Source organism: Amblyomma mixtum, chromosome 4 (assembly GCF_055824585.1).
Source record: "Amblyomma mixtum isolate Tamu chromosome 4, ASM5582458v1, whole genome shotgun sequence".
Classification (NCBI taxonomy): domain Eukaryota; kingdom Metazoa; phylum Arthropoda; class Arachnida; order Ixodida; family Ixodidae; genus Amblyomma; species Amblyomma mixtum.
The window spans coordinates 97,676,604-97,696,482 of record NC_143015.1 but is presented as its reverse complement, the minus strand read 5'-3'; the positions used below and the strand labels follow the sequence as shown (position 1 = coordinate 97,696,482).

General features: G+C 48.8%; 2 protein-coding genes across 2 annotated transcripts; one reads left to right on the top strand and one right to left on the bottom strand.

Annotated features, from left to right (window-relative positions):
- Positions 1-8,033: 8,033 nt before the first annotated feature.
- ND-B14 (NADH dehydrogenase (ubiquinone) B14 subunit) lies at positions 8,034-14,276 on the bottom strand. Its single transcript, XM_089587189.1, has 3 exons — positions 14,121-14,276; positions 13,038-13,153; positions 8,034-8,307 (listed from the first exon to the last, which is right to left on the bottom strand). The coding sequence occupies exons 1-3, from the start codon at positions 14,245-14,247 to the stop codon at positions 8,182-8,184; spliced, it is 369 nt and encodes a 122-aa protein (XP_089443315.1). The 5' UTR covers positions 14,248-14,276; the 3' UTR covers positions 8,034-8,181.
- A 177-nt stretch (positions 14,277-14,453) lies between these two features.
- LOC149347538 (uncharacterized) lies at positions 14,454-19,356 on the top strand. Its single transcript, XM_089587188.1, has one exon. It carries the CDS (start codon positions 14,838-14,840, stop codon positions 18,777-18,779), a length of 3,942 nt encoding a protein of 1,313 aa, XP_089443314.1. The 5' UTR covers positions 14,454-14,837; the 3' UTR covers positions 18,780-19,356.
- The last annotated feature ends 523 nt before the right edge of the window (positions 19,357-19,879 follow it).

Genomic DNA, 19,879 nt, shown 5'->3' with positions numbered 1-19,879 from the left:
GGCAAGGCAAGGCAAGGCAAGGCAAGGCAAGGCAAGGCAGGGCAGGGCAAGGCAGGGCAAGGCAAGGCAAGGCAGGGCAAGGCAGGGCAAGGCAGGGCAGGGCAAGGCAAGGCAAGGCAAGGCAAGGCAAGGCAAGGCAGGGCAGGGCAGGGCAGGGCAGGTAGGTAGGTAGGTAGGTAGGTAGGTAGGCAGGCAGGCAGGCAGGCAGGCAGGCAGGCAGGCAGGCAGGTCGGTCGGTCGGCCGTCGGTCGGTCGGTCGGTCGGTCGGTCGGTCGGTCGGTCGGTCGGTCGGTCGGTCGGTCGGTCGGTCGGTCGGTCGGTCGGTCGGTCGGTCGGTCGGTCGGTCGGTCGGTCGGTCGGTCGGTCGGTCGGTCGGTCGGTCGGTCGGTCGGTCGGTCGGTCGGTCGGTCGGTCGGTCGGTCGGTCGGTCGGTCGGTCGGTCGGTCGGTCGGTCGGTCGGTCGGTCGGTCGGTCGGTCGGTCGGTCGGTCGGTCGGTCGGTCGGTCGGTCGGTCGGTCGGTCGGTCGGTCGGTCGGTCGGTCGGTCGGTCGGTCGGTCGGTCGGTCGGTCGGTCGGTCGGTCGGTCGGTCGGTCGGTCGGTCGGTCGGTCGGTCGGTCGGTCGGTCGGTCGGTACTATCGGGGACAATAGTTTGCGGGACGCAAGTTCTTGGCAAAACTTTTATAGTAGCTTCACCTCGTTACCAAGTCGCCTGATATTGTTGCCAAAGGTAGGAGCATTTGGGCATTTAATACCTTCATACAATACCAGGTGTCTGGATAGCGGGGTGGAGCTACAATAAACCGAACTCGCATCCCGAAAATTTCTGCCCCCGATAGTAGGTAGGTAGGTAGGGTGGGGTGGGGTAGAGTAGGGTACGGTAGGTCCGGCTCGGCTAGGCAAGGCAGGTAGGTAGACAGGTAGATAGGGTGGGGTGAGTTAGGGTAGGGTACAGTAGGCAAGGCACGGCAAGGCAAGGCAAGGCTAGGCAAGGCTAGGCAAGGCTAGGCAAGGCTAGGCTAGGCAAGCAGGCAGGCAGGCAGGCAGGCAGGCAGGCAGGCAGGCAGGCAGGCAGGCAGGCAGGCAGGCAGGCAGGCAGGCAGGCAAGGCAGGCAAGGCAGGCAAGGCAGGCAGGCAGGCAGGCAGGCAGGCAGGCAGGCAGGCAGGCAGGCAGGCAGGCAAGGCAGGCAGGCAGGCAGGCAGGCAAGGCAGGCAAGGCACGCAGGGCACGCAGGGCACGCAGGCAGGCAGGCAGGCAGGCCTGCCTTGTCTGCCTGCCTATTTTTTTAATCTCATCCACCCGCCTAGCTTTTTGTGCCGCCACCCTGCTACGCTTCCCCCCTTGGAATCCAGTCTGTTGCCATCGGTTATCTTGCCTTCGCATTGCATGTCCTGCCCAAGCCCATTTATTCTTCTTTATTTCGGCTAGGATGTCATTAACTCGCGTTTGTTCCCGAACCCAATCCGTCCTCTTCCTGTCTCTTAACGTTACACCTATAATTTTTTCTTTCCACAGCTAAGAGGATTGCCGTTGTAGACTTCTTTGGTATAGTTTCTATCACTGGGGGGCTCCTTAGCGTGAGCTCACATAGCCCAGCATGCGGCCGTCTCTAAATCATTTCGGATTCACCGAAATGAGGCCACGACGACCGATATTCGATCCGGCAACCTTCGGATCAGCAGCCGAACGCTGTAACCAGTGAGCGATCGCAGCGGGTAAAGGTTAGATGAGTACAGACCTTCACTTTCCTCCATGATGGTGCCGTGGGCCTGTTTCGGCACGGAGCGCTGACCAACGTGGACCGTCCAGGACGAAGGCTTGTCTTCTTCTCGTGTGGCTCTCGCGCATGCGAGAATAGCTCGCGCTGTTCGCCCCCAGTTTTTACTTCTTCGGTTGGCAACGCAGCGATAAGAAAAGAAAGAAGGTGGCAAATTTTTTAGGCTTTTTTAGGCTTATAGGCTTGAGACTTTATAGGCTATAGGCAGGTGGGCAGACTTCTAAGTTCAGGACTTCGAGGGCTTGCGCTGATGTCTGGACCCGTCGGAAGGTCTGAAGTTGCTCCTCCGGACCATTTCTGGTCAGGGCTCCCTCCCACTACTCGTATGATGTCTGTGGTGTTCTTAGGTGGGATGGTTTTCTCATCAAACGTCACAACAACAAACTTCACTTTGACACACTGAGAGGAACACTTTCGCACAGAGTTCACAACACAGTATTCTGGTGACAATGGTCAAGTTGGGAAAATACTAACCTGCCTCGGAGTGTAACCTCCAGGTGTTAGCCCTGGAAGTGAGATGAGCCGGATCCGATAAGTTGAGCCTGAAGCTAACAAGAGGGATATCCCCCTCCCAACCCCACGCTCACGCAAGAGCAAGCAACCATTCTCAGGCAGCTCCAAACGCACACATTCCCATGCCCCGCAATACTAGCCAAAATTCATTCAGATATACACTTTGCAGAATGCAAAAGCTGCGGAGAGTATACTAACCTTAACCACATCATGTGGGCCTGCAGTAAAAACCCTTTAAGCGGAATAACCACAGAGGAGCAGTGGGAGACCGCGCTGCGCAGCTCGGAGCTGTGGCAGCAAAAGTTGCTCACAGAGAGAGCTGACCAGGTCGCCGAGATCCAAGAGATCAAGGCCACCAAGTGACGGTAGCCCGTCTGCGCCAGAAGACAGCCTTACTCTTCAAAGACTCTATAAATAAAGTTTATTCTCTCTCTCTAACAAGAGGGAATCATCTGGTTCGTCACGTTCTGTGGAACCGCGTCGGGCTGCACCAAATCAGCGCCGAGCATCTCATCTAGGATGTTCGCAGCTTACAGGACAGGATCGTGAACTGGAAGTTCGCTCGCGTTGAGGACATCCTTCTTTCTTTGTAGGTTTTTGCTTGGTTTACGTTTGGTTTATGGGGCTTTAAGGTCCCAAAGCGACTAAGGCTGTGAGAGACGCCGTAGTGGAGGGCTCCGGAATAATTTCGACCACCTGGGGTTCTTTAACGTGCACTGACATCGCATAGTAAACGAGCGTACCACCGGCTTTACCCTATGCATGTAAACTTTCCTGCACTACACTCTAAACAGAAAGGATTTAAAAGGGAGTAAACTGTCCTCTAGCACAAACTTTTAAAAGGATGTGCGCTAGAGGACAGCTTACTCTTTTTTACTGGCATATTCGTGTTTACAGCGTACGAGCAACTACCAACCAGTCCGCAGAGCCATCCGGTTAGGAATAAAAAAAAAATACGAGGAACTTTAGCGGCTAAAGTGGTGAAAGGCGAAAGCCTGAGTGCTGTATTCTGCTACGCGATTGTTCACTTCACATTCTGTTGGTGCATTAATTGCCGCCGCGGTGGCTCAGTGGTTATGGTGCTCGGCTGCTGACCCAAAAGACGCGGGTTCGATCCCGGCCGCGGCGGCTAGAATTTCTTTGGAGGAGAAATTCTAGAGGCCCGTGTACTGTGCGATGTCAGTGCACGTTAAAGAACCCCACGTGGTCGAAATTTCCGGAGCCCTCCACTACGGCGTTCCTCGTTGCCGCAGTCGCTTTGGGACGTTAAACCCCATAAACCAAACCAATTAACTGCCAATTAATGACGCTTAATCTTTGCCTTTAGGAGTGGAACGCGACAGCGTGTTGTAGCGCTGCCACGGAGTCCACGGAATACCACCACCCGTTCGGCGCGATGCGTTGCCCTTTGAACGCAACGCTTTTTGAGGAAAGGAAATGGCGCTGTAATTCTGCGTCATCTCGGTGGACACCTGCACCTCACCGTACAGGAAGGGAGGAAGTGGAGTGAAAGAAGAAAGAGAAAGAGGGGCGAAGAAAATGAAAACTGTACTTGAGGAAAGGAAATTACGCAGTAACTGTCTGACCAATGCCGCTGGACTGACGTATCTAGGTGGACACCAGTCGAAAATAGTATTTGAGGAAAGGAAATTGAGCAGTAACTGTATCACATATTTCGGTGGACACCCGTCAAAATTCGCGCGCAGTGACGTCACGATCATTTCGACCAATCCGAAACGCGGACAAATTTGCTAACACGTCTTGGTCACGACAGTATTTAAAGGCTTTCGCCTTAAAAAGTAATCTGGATCTGAGCTAGTTGACTCATAACGCACTTAAAATAGCAGCCAACGAGGGACACCGGGGACACCACACAGCAAGAAGACACGACACAAGGCTGTGTCGCGCCTCCTTACTGTGTGTGTCCCTCGTTCGCTGCTGTTTTGAGGAATAAAGAGATTCAGCCAATCAAGCTGAAGTGAATATTCAGAAACTGTACTTTTACTTACTTTTAGCAAGAATGGGATTATTGTCGCTGAATAAAAGGTTGCTGAAATATCTCTCGTTTGCCCTCGCGCCTTTCTCTTCGTGGTGCAATTCTAGAAAATCTTCCTGTAAAGATTAAATGAATGGCAACGATGCCAATCTATATCACTATGACGGATTCGAGTCACAGTGATAACGAGTCGTTCACAGTATAACCGCACTGTTGAGCCTAATGTTTCAATATTTTTTTAGCGCGAACATAAGCGTTAATACAGTCGAACCTCGTTATAATGAGACTCTTTATAACGAAATAACGGATATAATAAAGGAATGACGATTCCCCTAGGAAGCTCTGTAAATACGGGCTATAACGAAGCTACGGCTATAACGATGGAATCGCCGGGCCCGTTCAAATTCGTTATAACGAGGTTCAACTATGCAAAGCACCATCTATTGTACCTGCTATCACGGAGCCATTTTGTTTGTTTTTTTTTGGCGGGGTGGGGGGTGTTGGCAGCAGCGAGTTTTCACTGGCAACGGGAAGAACTTCCATTTGCAAAACCGTGCTTTGAGAAGTGAGGAACGACCTTGAGTTCGACAGTTTTTTTTTTAAGATATTGAAGGTACAGCGCCTTTGTCAAAAGTTTGTAGCCCAGGGGGTTTTCTTTTGAGCCATACTGTTTCGTTCTTAATGGATCTCTAGCGCTTCAAATTTCCTGGGCATGAGATTTCTGGTACTGCCACCTGCGATAGGTAGGACTTCCATGAATGCTGACTGGAGTCCCAGTATAAAGCTTGGAAGTGAACCCCCTGGGCTCTAAACTTTTGACAAAGACTGTACCTTACGGACTACTGGCTTTTATATATATCCATGGAAATATGATACTCAGGCATATCTTCAGACAGCGAACGAGAGCACGCAAATCAAGACGAGACAGAAAAATTGGTTTTTGCGGAAAGGAAAATGACGCAGTAACTGTCTCATATCTCGGTGGACACCACACGGCGCCTTGGCGTTTCTCTTCCATCGAAATGCGACCACCGCGGCCGCATTTTCATGACTCACTGAAAACGTCAGCTGCGCCGTTTAAGATAAATAACATCTCTGGTGCGTGACATACATTATTTGTATTGTACGTAATGCTGTAAAAGAGACATACATGTAGTGCATTTTGAGAAGCAACATCTTTAGTGTCCCTTTAAAGCAAGTGCATGTGGGAGCAAATGGTTTGTAGACAATAAGTGGAGAACAGATTGCTAAACAAGACCCCGAAGAACAGTGTGGATAATAGAAACATTTTTAATGCGACATCATCATCATCACCAGCCTGACTACGGCCAGTGCAGAACTAAGGCCTCTCCCATACCTGTGCCAGCTGCGGCCACCCTATCTCCGCAAACTTCTTAATCTCAACTGCCCGCCTAACTTTCTGCTGCCCCCTGCTACGCTTGCCTTCTCTTGGAATCTGGTGTTACTATTAAGGACCATTGGTTATTGTGCCTTTGCATTAGATGTCCTGCCCAAGCACATTTCTTCCTCTTGATTTCGACTAGGATCTCATCAACCCGTGCTTGATCTCTGCCCTCTTCTGGTCTCTTTACATTACACCTATCATTTGTCTTTCGATAGCCGCTGCGCTGTCCTTAACTTATGCTGAACCCTTTTCGTAAGCCTCCATGCTTCTGCCCCATAGGTGAGTACCGGTAAGATACAGATGTTGCATACTTTTCTCTTGAGGGATATTAGTAAACTGCCATTCATTAACTGGTTAATTGGTTTGTTTGTATAGGAGGTTGTGGCGAAGTACTACACCAGGGTAGCCAAATCCTGTTCTGGTGAGGGAGTGCGTTGTTGGTTCTGGTTACCGAGGTCAGGCTACACCCCAGAGCTGATTATGCAACTCCATCGACAGGCGGTTTTTTTTAAAACTCAATGGAGAATTTCACAGCACCGTGATTCGAACCCTGGTCCTCTTGCCCATGGGGCAGATGCTCTACCTCTACGCCATCGCTGCTATCCAAGCATGTATAGGGCACATCTAAAGTTCCCAGGCCTTATGTTGTGCTTTCAAGCCATGTATTGAGGCATATAAGTCACCTGCAAGCCTGAACTCTCTGTAGGAGAAATATTCTCAAATCTAACAACCTTGGTAGCTTCATAGGCATCTTAACTGCCAGAATATACTAGACTAGGAATTTGAGATACACCCTGTACATCTGCAATACCACACATAGCAGGCAGGAAAGACCTCAGCAAGTGAAAGCAGGCTGCACATGATGTGATGGCAATATATCGACACCATTTCTTGGAAAGCCTCTAAGAGCCCCTGAGACTGCATTCTTCAGTAGCTTCGACTGTAATGTCTTACGCATTATTCCACAGAAAAAATACATTACAAAAGACTGTCTCCACCAACACGACATCAATAAACAGTTTGATATGTTTGTTTAGTACTAAACACAGGGTTTTCACACAGGAATGTTTCCTGATGCAGAAGCTGCTGAATGCTTATCTGAATGACAGGTGTGTAGTCTTCGATGACCTCGAAGATGTCTCCGACGAGGTGGGCTTCAGGTACGACAACCACATGGTAAAGTTAAGAAGTATGAGCTGCTCCACTTCATTGCCAGCACCATGGTGCAGAGGTGCATGAGCAGCCTTTCAACTGCTGCATTACAACACGACCTAGGCAAGCTCTCCATACCCAGATCAGAAGTTGGAGGACATTGTAGCGAAGAATGAGATTCTAAGAGTTGGGTTGTGTGCGGAAGGATGCAAGTTGTGTGGGACGTGGTAAACGAAGGCAATGTGCTGCCTAACGTGAAAACATTTGCTTGCCTGCGCAAGGCGAAGATAAACTCATGAATTTTATCAGCACAAAGTGCAAGTGATCTTTTTTTGGATGTTTGAATCAAATGATACCTGCTGGTTATACAAGCATCGCCACTCTGAGGTCTGAAAACGCAGCACGGGGTACACGGGCAAAGATACACAGTGATTAGCACACATCCTGTTCGCAATGTCTCGTTGTGCATATTTCTAGTGTCGGATGAAAAATGAACTTCGAAATAGATAAACCAGCCAAAACCAAACTTATGAGGCATCACCGACTTGCCACATTCATGCAGTTCACTCTAAGTGTCAATAAAATTACAGTAGCATTGTTGACACAAACATCTTCAGTTAGCCAAGCTGCTTTGTCCAGTGTGCAAGAGAGAGAGAGAAAAATGGACGGAAAGGCAGGGAGGTTAACCAGGCGATGCCCAGTTGGCTACCCTACACTTGGGGAGGGGAACAAAGGGGAAAAAAGGAAAAAGAGCGGCAATGAAATGAGTTTTTCAAGTGTCCATCGACCACTATGTCAAGGGGACAGAGGGCGCGCACTAAAAACTTATAGATTATAAATGGGAATACAATCCCGAGTCCTTTAAGAATCTTAGGAGTGCTTTTACCACTGTCCTTTGTGTGGAAGGTTGTGTTCAAGGCCCCAGAACCTTGGACTCTGTTAGAGGACGCGAGTTCAATCGGTAAAAAGTAGCAGTCATGAAACCGCGCTCTCACTCAAAACGAGGGCAGTCACAGAGGAGGTGCCCGATCGTTTCGTCGCAACTGCACTGCTCACATGCTGGACAGAACACAACGTAAGTACTGGAATTTACACATGGATACCCAGCGTTCACAACATTCCCAACACGTTTCCCCCGCCGAAGCCTCTAGAACTCTTTAAATCACCATGATATACAAAGACACGTCAGATAACGTTTTTTAAACATTCTTTATTGACTGCTAAGGTGCTTTATGTACAGTTCAACATACACTAGCTCCTGCTCACCCCAGATGGCAGTTTTAAGACCAGAGGTCTGGCATGGCAATTGCGGTCCCAGCCTCTGGAAATTGCAACTTTCTAACAGCCCGAGAGAAACTTGGACATGAAGTCTGTGGGCTTCGGGTTGACCGTCTCCTTGAAGTAGTTCATAACGTGCGACTTCTGCTTGAAGATGCTAAGCGTTTCCACGAGCTCCATTTGACCCTGCAGTGCAAAGAGATGTGCGCAAAATATTAAACACTGCTCCTGCTCATATCTCGGACACGCTCAGAGAGGAGATGCATCTTGTTTCTAAAAGCGATGGTTGTTTCGAGAGCACAGATGCAGTTACCCTTTAACCAAATGTTTAGGGGAATCCCCCAAGGTGGAGTAGATTTGTAATAAGGGAGTAATTACTCATTGGCATCCACCCGAGCGCAGCCATATGGCTACAAAGGAAAGCTACACAGCTTTCTCAGAAACATCGTAGTTAAAGAAAAATTCGTCCTGGTCCGGGGTTCGAACCCGGGACCACCGCTTCACCGGAGCGGTCGCTCTACCAATTGAGCTAACCGGGACGGCAAGCTAATGGTAGGGCGAGAGCGAATTGATCAATAACTCGAAGTGGGAACAGTGTTGACCAAATGTTTAGGGGAATCCCCCAAGGTGGAGTAAATTTGTAATAAGGGAGTAATTTGTAATAAGGGACGTCCACACGAGCGCAGCCATACGGCTACAAAGAAAAGCTACACAACTTTCTCAGAAACTTCGTAGTTAAAGAAAACTTCGTAGTTAAAGAATGAGTAATTACTCCCTTATTACAAATCTACTCCACCTTGGGGGATTCCCCTAAACATTTGGTCAACACTGTTCCCACTTCGTGTTATTGATCAATTCGCTCTCGCCCTACCATAAGCTTGCCGTCCCGGTTAGCTCAATTGGTAGAGCGACTGCTCCGGTGAAGCGGTGGTCCCGGGTTCGAACCCCGAACCAGGACGAATTTTTCTTTAACTACGAAGTTTCTGAAAAAGCTGTGTAGCTTTGCTTTGTAGCCGTATGGCTGCGCTTGGGTGGACGTCAATGAGTAATTACTCCCTTATTAGTTACCCTTTAACTCCAACAGAAATGCGACTGATAATGCCAACATCCATAACAAACTTAGTTCAATTCCTGTTAGCACAGCTAATGTACCTAGGTATTTCTCAAATAGGGTAACCATTTCGGAGCTGATAAAATGTTAAATACAACCCACTGTACCCACGCTTGACTTTATTCAAGTGTAAATTAGAACATCCAAAGCCACTCAGTCAATTAGTTAATGCACTTGAGAAGCCCTGCAGTATAGACTGCCCATGTGTTTATAGATCGATCTACTCCCGAAAATAAAAGTTCCGCAAATAACTCATTAGCACGATTGGCTGCTTCCTCAAGACTGCTTGCAATGGTTACGGCACGTTCCAGGAATGGGGTTGAACCCTGGATCAAAAGGCAGTCTTGAAGGAGGTTATGGATATTACTGCAATGAAACAGGATGAAACTGTCCACTTTTGTGCCGAAGTCACAAGCCTGAGACTGATCCCAAAGCAACAAGACAAAACTATCCACCATTTCACCACAGAGTTTAACCCATTGACCTAATCAGCAGTTTGATGATGACACTCATGTATGCTTCTAAGACAACTCTGCATTCACTAGACGCGCCTTTACTAAGCTCCAAACGTCAAACCGTCGCGGCGCACTGGAATCGTCCTCGTCTAGCATGCCACAGGCCCAGGTTCAATCTCCACCTAGACCCAAATTTTCTTTTCTTAATTTTCTTCATTGACAGTTTGCGCCTTTTTGGATTATGAATTGGATTGTGCATTATGGTTTGGCTTGTTGGATTATGGATTGGCTCAATGGATGGCTATGAACTCGATTGTGGATTAGCTATGGATTGGTGAAAGCGTGACACATTCTGTCCACGCCACTTAAAAAAATTTCTCCTTAAAAACATTTTCCACTGCTGACTGCCCTAGCAAGGCAGCTGTGACATGTACAGTTTCACTAAAACAAACAAGGTGCAGAACTTACTGGTACTATGCAACAAGTCACAGCTGGCTGCGAGAAACCAACAATGCAGTACCTCAGGAACGTTACCTTCTTGCTTGCTCATACTCCGAACTGTTTTCGCTCACAGACTTCAGTTAATATTCTCGCATTCACCTTAGCACTGCATAAGGAACTCACTGTAGTACAATATTAAGCAGTGAGATAATCACCACATGACTCCCTAAGCAAAGCCATTATTTTCTGCCTTCTTTTTTTTTTAAGTTCATAAGCATACAGATAATTTTCGTATCCACCACTGTGCGAATCCAATACATTTTAATGCTCCAGAAGCGCTCAAAAAGACACTCATAAAGTGCAACAAGCAAGATGCAAACAATCATAAGCATGCAATCCATTCGCTCGTCAGGTGCAAGGATAAACATACTATTCTTATAGCTGATGTCTGCCAGAAGGTGCATATAGATGCGAAAGCTTGAAAATGCCTAGAGCCACAGTTAAACGTTGGTTCTATCACTGATGACAAACACCTTAGCTATTGCCCATACTTTAGGCAAGGTAGAAGTTCGCAACAACAGGAATGCTGTGTACACGCAAGAAGAAAAAAAATATGCACCTTTTAGAATACATGTGCAAGCAACTTGATGCAGGACTAGGTGATCCCTGAAGACCAAGCTAGCAAAAAGTAACTAAACTTATCTCTCCCATCCATTTATTACCAACACGTACAGATATGCAAGAAGCCAACTGTCACTGAAACCATGGTAGGCATACGCAAATGATTTTTTTTAAGTGGTTTGATCAAAGGTGGGAAATAGAGATAATTTAACAGAAAAGGGGAGGGAAAGACAACCCCATGATGCCAGTGGGATGCAAACCCAGGACAGGACATTCCACACCTGCTGGAGTAGTTAGGGGTGGCAATAGTGAGCGCTTGCAAGGTTAGGCTATGCACAATGCAAATACACTTGAAGGTAGAAGGTTAGAGAGCCGTCATCACAGCCAAGTTGGTTCAGCAGTGCACCCAACTTGTGGAGGTTTAGTTTAGTTTATCGGGGTTTAACGTCCCAAAGCGACTCAGGCTATGAGAGACGCCGTAGTGAAGGGCTCCGGAAATTTCGACCACCGGGGGTTGTTCAATGTGCACTGACATCGCATAGTACCCCGGGCCTCTAGAATTTAGCCTCCATCAAAATTCGACCTCCGCGGCCGGGACCGAACCCACGTCTCTTGGGTCAGCAACCGAGAGCAATAACCAATGAGCCACCGCGGCGGCCTCCAACATGTGGAGGTAATGGGTTCAGATCCCACCAACGGTATATGGCCGTCATTTTTTACATTTTCCTTTCAATCACCTTTCATGGAAATAATGAATATGCCACTAATTTCCTGCTCTGATCAACACCGCATATCGAAAGAAAAAGATCCCATGCTCTCCTTGCCTTTAGTGACCCTTTGCTTGTTTGGTATGTATAGCAGCGTAACGACCTAACCCTACCTAACGTGCCCTGCTAGCTCAGTGGTTAGGGCACTCAGCTACTGAGCTGGAGGACCTGGCTTCAAATCCAGCTGAGCTGGCAAAGTTTGGAGAAACGCAAAAGGTGCCCAGTGTCCTTTGTGATGTCAGTGCACGTGGGCCCAGCCTTAGGTGGCCTAAAGTAACCCATGCATGATGAAACTTGAGGAAGTTAAAATGTAAGTTTTTATTATATAATAAGTTTATTTCAGTTCAGAATTCAGAACCTTCCTTCTACTGATGGAAATACTTTTCTCAACACCGACTTTTAAGCTGTCCGACAATGTAGGACACCAGGCAAATCCATCACCTATTATGTGTGGTAAAGCTTTCAACATCTTGACATTGAGTATTACGTCCCATTTCTTATCACATGTAGTGGTTTTCTCATAAGGGTGCGAAAATCTTGTTTTTCGCGCTGAATCACAATGTGGTCAACAAATGTGAATCTGCTGGTTGCTCCCGAGAAGAGTGGCGACTCTTTCTGAACACGCACACAATGCAACGCTTGAAGAGGGGAAGTTTGGAGCTCTCTGAACCTGCTCCAGGCAGCACAGGTTTTTTTTTATAGAATATTAGAGTTATTACACACACAAAAAAAAATATGGACCTGCTGACGAAACCAGGCTGTCAATATTAATAACCAGCCAAAGCAGGAGGGTTGGGAGGTAGCTCTGACCAGCTCGGATGCAACGAGTCAAAACAAACTCGTCGAAAGAGCCCGGGTAGCAGCCTACACCAATGCAGTTCCGGAATGAGAACTGCAACTGCCACTACAACTTCCTAAACAATTTCATTGAAATATTTTCACTACTACTACTACTACTACTACTACTACTACTACTACTACTACTACTACTACCACCACCACCACTACTACTACTACTACTACTACTACTACTACTACTACTACTACTACTACGACATGTAGAACACTAGGCATATATGTGTGAAGCTAGAGCCCTTCAATACAGTGCCCCTCATAGACTACGTGTCGCTTCCGGATGTTAAACGACACAAATCACAGTTTCCCTACTCTTGTGAGCTGCCCTTGTGCAGAATCACAATTCTATTCACTTAAAGACAAAGTTCCATGCCTCCCGGTTAAGCATTGAATGCAGTAACACCATTGAAAGCTGTCTTGTATGCATCAGTGCCGTGGCACAGTGCATTAGCACTGCATTTTGAGACTGGGCAGATGGTATTTTCTGAAACCCCTTGGTTTCTTTTCACTGTGTTACACTGAAAACTAACAGCATGCACCTCCTATGAAGCTAACGCCACCATAATCGTCAGGCACCAAGGAGAGATGTCAACGAGCCTTTTGCGCCAATTGTAATACGCGACGTAACAGTTTGCTGCAAGCTAGCAGCAAGTGTGTTAAGCGTACCTTTATTACTAGGAGGTCGATGGCCCGAATATCGCGGACATGCTTGTTCTTGAGGTACTCTTCTCGCAGCTTGGCCCTCGCCTGCTCCGCTGACACGGGTATGTCGTAGATTTTCACTGCGAAAATAAGACGAAGCAAGGTGATTACCAAATGCATTAGGACTGATGCTTGGGCGAGTTGGTAAGCCATGTTCAAGCGCCTGAGAGAATACAATAACAATGTTCATAATACAGTTAAAGGGCACCTCGACATCCACTGCCCAGATTGTAAAAGCAAAACTTGCCAGCCATACTTCTAACAACGAAAGTGTTGAGTAGACACCCCAATACGCTGACTCGAGAAATTATTGAAGCCGCTGAAATCGCCTGCCTAAAGGACGCATGTGTCAGTAGTCCCTCCTTAGCGTTGTCAACAAAAGAATTAGAATTTCTATCAGCAGAGCAGTAATGCTGCTGTATCATTTTGGTTTTTTGTGTGCATGGACAAGTGTGTCACCCCTATGTTTTCTTTTTGTTGTTTGGAGCCTGATCTATTTATTTCCAAGTGCCGAGCAATACACCTTGCGCCTGTCTGTATCTTCCTTTAGCCCTTGTCTTTTCGCGCTGTTCCTCTTGAACATACCAGACGCACACGCTGAGCTAGCATCGCACACGCAACAGAGACTGCAAAGGCCATGGTAAGCACAAGCTCATCCCAATAGTTTCGTACTGCAACATCTTCGTCCGAAACGCTCGCATGCAGCCGTTACTAGGAACACTTCGTATGACATATCGTGTCAACAAAACAATGCAGCATGTATCAACTCGCATCTGTAACGGCCGGGTGAGGCGATAGGGCGCATCCGATACATGCCATCCAAATACACGTAGGCTGAACACTCTTCACTAGTGAATCAGTAACCTATATTACCAAACGTGCAGAGAGAGTGTTGCGCTTCGCAGTAGTTAGGTACGGCGAAAGCAACAAATTATCGGCCTCCGGTGACACCAACGTCGCGGAAAGGTCACACAGCTGAGGCGACGACCACTCGGAGAACTGCCTCGCCTGCTAAGCACTATTAATACAAACGAGCGCGACACTTACCGATATGGGGCATCTGGCGATACCATGCCTTGTACAGATTCAGAGCTCTTCGCTTTGCCTCACTCTGGTCGAGCGAAAGCAAAGGTTTCACAGTTCGTGCCGTCGATTTAACCAAGTTGGACGCCATTTTCAAAGAACACCGCCGCCCTCACGCGTCAGGATGCTGCAGAATTGGACATACGAACGCCCGCGATAACCAAATAAAAGCAATTTTTTTTTGTCTTAATTTTTGAAATGTTTGCATTTACTATGTCAATGACGCAGTAAGGGAGCGAAATCAATAGTGTAATTGTCGGAAGTCGACTTTCTAACCACTTCCGCTGTCAACACATGGCGGCTTTATTTGTGTCGTGATTCGTGCCAGCGCAGGTAAACGCGCCGGTGCGCCAGTTTCATACCTAGTATTTGGGCACAGTTGCTAAAGCAATTGGTTGACACTTCGTATCAGCGCTAGAAACTTAAAAAGTGCACGGAAAACTGTCGAAGTGGGTTGGTTTCTTCCCTCGTTCCCTGTGTACGCGTTCTTACGGCTCGTACGTTGAAGCCTTGGACCATTAAAAGCGAAAATGTGCGCTGCAGCTGACAGCTTTACACAGTTTCCGCTGCGACCAACGCAAAGCCGAAGCCAAAAAGCGTACTAGAGTACAAAAAAACCCGCGCGGTTGACATCAGCGACTCCTTCGGCCGGTGGAGCGAGTGGGTGATGCGCGCGCTGCAATGGCCCAAAGCGCCCCAAGTGACGTTGCCCCAAGTCCCATGCAAAGTCCCAAGAAGAACGCGCTCGTAGTACAGTCCATGTGGGGCTTCAACGTGCCGTACCGATGCGCGCACTGCAAGCTTCGCTTCCTCGAAGATCTCGAGCTGGTGGAACACCACAGGCGACAGCACGGTCTCAAACCCCAGAGCGTTGAAAACTGGAACCCCACTGAACGAAGCTACGGGTCGGCATCGGCGGGCCCCAAATCTTCGCTGGGGATCGACTACGGCTGCTTCTTGTGCGGCGCGCCAGCGACATCTTGGGACGAGATCTCGGCGCACATCGTCCAGACACACGATCGCAGCGTGTGCCGCAACTGCGGCCGCCTTTTCGTCTCCGAGGCGGCGCTACAGTCCCATCGCAAGAACATGCATGACCCGAAGTTTGGCAACCAGGCCTCAGCCCAAGCAGCGTTCGAAAGGAACGACACATCCAACGTCGTTGCTCCGGCTAGCCGCTCGGCTCAGGAAAAGCGTTCTTCGGGCGAAGAGAACGACACCCAAGTTGGCGACAAGTCTTCGACTTCGTCGGCGGTACGGGCGGACCACCGGGACTGCAAGCTCTGTGGACGGTCTGAGGGCGTAGAACCTCAATGCTCGAACGGAGTCTACACCTGCGCGCACTGCGACTGGAGGACGCTGAGCTTGGCGCGGCTGAGGCTGCATCATTTCGAGGACCACGACAACGGAGAGCTTACGAAGCTTTTGCAGCAAGCAGGACCGTCCGGCGCCGGCGAAGCCAGCACTTCCGCGAGCGCTGAGAATCTCGCCGGTAACTCTCGAGGCGTTCAACGAGACCCCGAAGAGGATGCTGCCCACTCAGCTATCGAAGTAGACGAGCCGGCGGCCAACGCGTACTCCAGTGACGACACAATCTTGGCATCTTGCCCGTCCGCCGCGGACGATTCCGATTTCGAGGACGACGAAGAATTAGAGACCGACGACGAAGTCATGCCGCGAACGACGAAGAGGCCACAGGTCACGTGCCCACACTGCGATTTCACCTGCGTCATGGCTTCGTCGCTTCGCCGGCACCACGCCCTCAAGCACGCAGAAAAGCCATTCGACGAATCCCGTGACAGGGACGCCAGTCGTAAGCGGCCCGCCTCCACTAAGGTAAAGCAAGTGCCTAGAAAAGCTCGTACTAGCAAGTGTAATGCCAAAATGCATGGGTACCAGCGCGACGGCTTTGTTTGCAGTGACACGTCCGCGGAAAGCAGCCAGGAAGAAGAATGTGAGGACGAGGACTTAGCCGACATAGCCTTAGCAGTACCAAGTCCGCTTTCTGACGGTGATGCCAGCTGGCATCCTAGTGGCGGAAGAACCCGCAAGACTGACTACTCATCTACTGACAGTGTTGAAGATGAAGTGAGCAGCGTGTGCTGCGAAAAATGCGGCGAGACATTTGCGTCCAAGGTGAAGCTTGCTATCCACATGTCAAAGTTGCACAAGCTACACTACTTTTGCTTCCACTGTGGCCGTGCTTCGAAGCAGGTAGAGCTGCAGCGGCTCCACCACAGCCGTGAACACCGAAAATGTGCATTCAAGTACCTCACTCTCCATGGACTCAAGTTGGTAACCGTAGCTCATGTTGACTCTGGCGAGAATGAGGAACACACTGCTGATGAAAGCACATGCCTCATTGGAAAACCTGCACAGCGTGCTATGAAACAAGGGCGTCGAGCCAGCGGGAGTAGCAGCCATGCTAAAAAGTCATCAAAGCAACGTTCCGTATCTAGGTCCCCAACTGGGCAACCGCACAGTGCACCTCGGCGACGGAAGAAATTTGTAATTTCTTCCAGCAGTGATGAAGACGAAAATTTCCACCAGCCACCAGAGACTGTTCGATCCATTTCTCGCCATGTCTACAGCGGCTACCGATGTCCCAAGTCTGTAGATGCTTTCCACCAGCTCATGACTAAAATCAGCGATGAGTTCAAATGCAGCGCCTTTTCATGTGGATTTAGCACAAATAGTGCTTCAGGCTTTCAGGAGCACCTTAAGGGCCACAGCCTCACTGATGTGTTCTGCATATACTGCGGCACTGATGTTGCCAGCCCGGAGGCCCTCATTACGCACCTTGGACAGGCCCATGGCAGTCTGCGACACCAGTGCTCCAACTGCTTGTACCGGACCGGCGAGAGTATGCACTTCAAAGTTCATTTCCTTCAGGCCCACCCACAGGAATCTCCTACATCCATTCCAGTTTCTTGCCAAGAAGGGAGCTCCAGCACGTCACCGGCTTCCTCCAGCGAGTTGAGAGCCTTTGATCCATACGTGTGCGGATTCCTGGGTTGCTCCTTTGAGAACAGAAAGAGATCTGACTTTGAGAAGCACATTGAAGAGGTCCATGCCGAGGCAAATTTGTTCCCTTGCTCGGTATGCAGGAAAGGTTGCCAGTCTGCGGCTGCACTCTTTCAACACCTCGAGGAGCATGGCTTCGCCAATGTCCAGTGTGGCTACTGCAACTTCGGAACAGGAAGCACGGGCGCCATGATGCTTCACTCCTGCTACTGCCATTCGGACCAAAGGACGGTGTTTCGAGTTAGGAGTGAGAATATTGGCGAAGAGCTCATCACCTACTCGGAAATGGGTGTCCGGTACGTGGCTTCTTATGACTTGAGCCACCTCAGCTTCCAGCAGCGCTGCTGCTTCTGTACAGAGATGGTCTCTGGCTTTGAAAGCTTCCAGAGTCACGTTTCGAGCCAGCACAACTTGTCCCTTTCGGTGGAGGAGCTAGCAGACAGGCTGTTTGCGGCATACAACTACACGGAAGCTGTGAAGGTCGGCCAGTGCCCATTCTGCTCGTTCGCCGTGGACAGTGTGTCTTGCTTGCAAAAGCACGTGCTGAGGCAGGAGCTCGGCATGGCGACCTTCACCTGCTCAGCCTGCCACTGTGGCTTTGACGACCAGCTCGCGTTTCAGCAGCACGTAGACAGCGGCCGTTGCTGCGCCGCTGCGACGATGCAGGAGTGCAACAACGGGCCACTTCTCTCGTGGACGCAGCAGAACCTCAAGTTCCAGACCCATCGCTTTGGCTGCATCCACTGCCACGAGACCTTCACAGTGGCGTCAAAGTTCCGAAGCCATCTCCTGCGTCACTACACGTATTATCCAGCAGAGTGCAAGCTCTGCGAGCAAAAATTTCGGGGGATTCGGAGCAAGGAAGACCACATGAGAACGGCTCACGGCGGGCCCGACATTGGCCAAGACTTTGCGAGCCGCGTCGAGGAGGAAGTGGCGCGGCAGACTGTCTCGCACACCGTCCATTCGTGCCCACACTGTAACTTCAAGAGCCTGAGCCAGTCGTATGTCGCAGCCCACGCGGAGCGCTGTGCTTCGTCGGTGCACGTAGTGCCTGAGCAGCGGGCTGAAAACAGATTTTCGGGCGCGGGCAATTCGAACACCGACGCCGAAGAAGAAGCCAGGTCGATCTACCACTGCATGCACTGCAGCGTTGGCTTCATCTACCTGCAGCTTCTGCTGGGCCACGGCTTCTCTCAACACGGTTGCTCCTACTTTTGCTCAAGTTGCTACAAGGGTTTTAAAGTGCGGGACGGTCTTGTGCAGCATTGCAAGAGTCGGGTGTGCAGGCGACCCAAGTCCATGTTCTGTGTGGAGATGACAAAGAAAGGCCCCAGGCAGCCTTATTACTTCAAGGAAATTCCCATCGTGTATGATAACGTCGGTGACAGTTCGTCGGGTGAGGAGCAAGAGGAGAATGGAGAGTTCTCATTTTACAACCAAAGTTACGAGCCAGTTGAAGGGATTGAACGCGTTTACCTTGCTGATAAACGTGGCACAAAGATGTCTTTGCCGGATGTCGCGAAAATCGTGAACGTTGAACCCTATATTCGTATTCCTGACTGGAAGACGTTAATTTTCCAGAAGCTTAATTCTTAAAATGACATTTCCTTTTGTTTTGCCCTTTGGTGACCTTTGTGATAATACTTGTTTAGTGATGTCTCCAAGCTTTTTTTTTGCTCTCTCTTTTTGTAACATCTTTTGTGCCTAGGTGTTCATTGTCAGTATATTGTCATACATTGTCAACATAGTTGATTTGAAGATTGACTGTCATTTTTTTTTTTTTTACAGCAGTGCTTTCTTTTTTTTTTCGGAAACGACACTGTTTGTCAGAGAAAAGGAAATGTTCAGAAAGATCTTACTGCATTTCGTTTTCTGTGTGCTACTAATGTTAAAGTATATAGCTGTGCTACAAATTGATTGCAGTGTGATGCACAGATGTCTATTTGGCATTTCAGATTAGTGAAAATTAACATCCGGGCTCAAGCGCAATGGACAGTGCAGTGCTTTGTTGCAGAGCTGCTTGTATGTGTGTGGGTGTATACAGGTCTCTGGACTAGTTTCCTACTACGACCACGCTGCTACAAAGTATGTATGTACTAAAGAGAAAAAACTGTTCACTTTGTTTTGTTTTCTCGTAATAAATGCAACAAACTGGCATACCAGTAGAACTGTGGATGCTGTGTGCTCTCATTAAATTCGTTATTGGTGCTTGTGTGTCCAGGGGCCCGGAACTTCCTTTTGGGTTTTGGGGGCAGACTTTCATTTTTTTATTTCGCTTTACGTTTTTAACTATTCAATTATTAATATATTTATTATTCTGTGCTGTTTAAAGCAGTATTTGTTTAATGCATATAAAATTTATTGACATGGGCAGCTTTAAAAATATTTTGTTACGCGGGAAGTGATTGCCTGCTTTAAAAAGTTTGCACACTGTCTGTTTCTGTTCTGCTAATCTTGCTCACAAACTGGGGTGAGTCAGTGAGTTCTGTTGGGATGTCACTGGTTTAGGTTACTGAAAATAAAACATTTAAAAGTGGCGATATGAACCCAAATGGCTCAGCCACACTGTGCATTATGCATTATGTTAATAACGTCCCAGAATTGAGGTGTTTGTCATAAACTTGATCTGAGCACAAACAGCTTGAACCCCCCCCCCCACCCCCCACCCCCTCCCCATTGTTCCGGAGTGCCTGCAT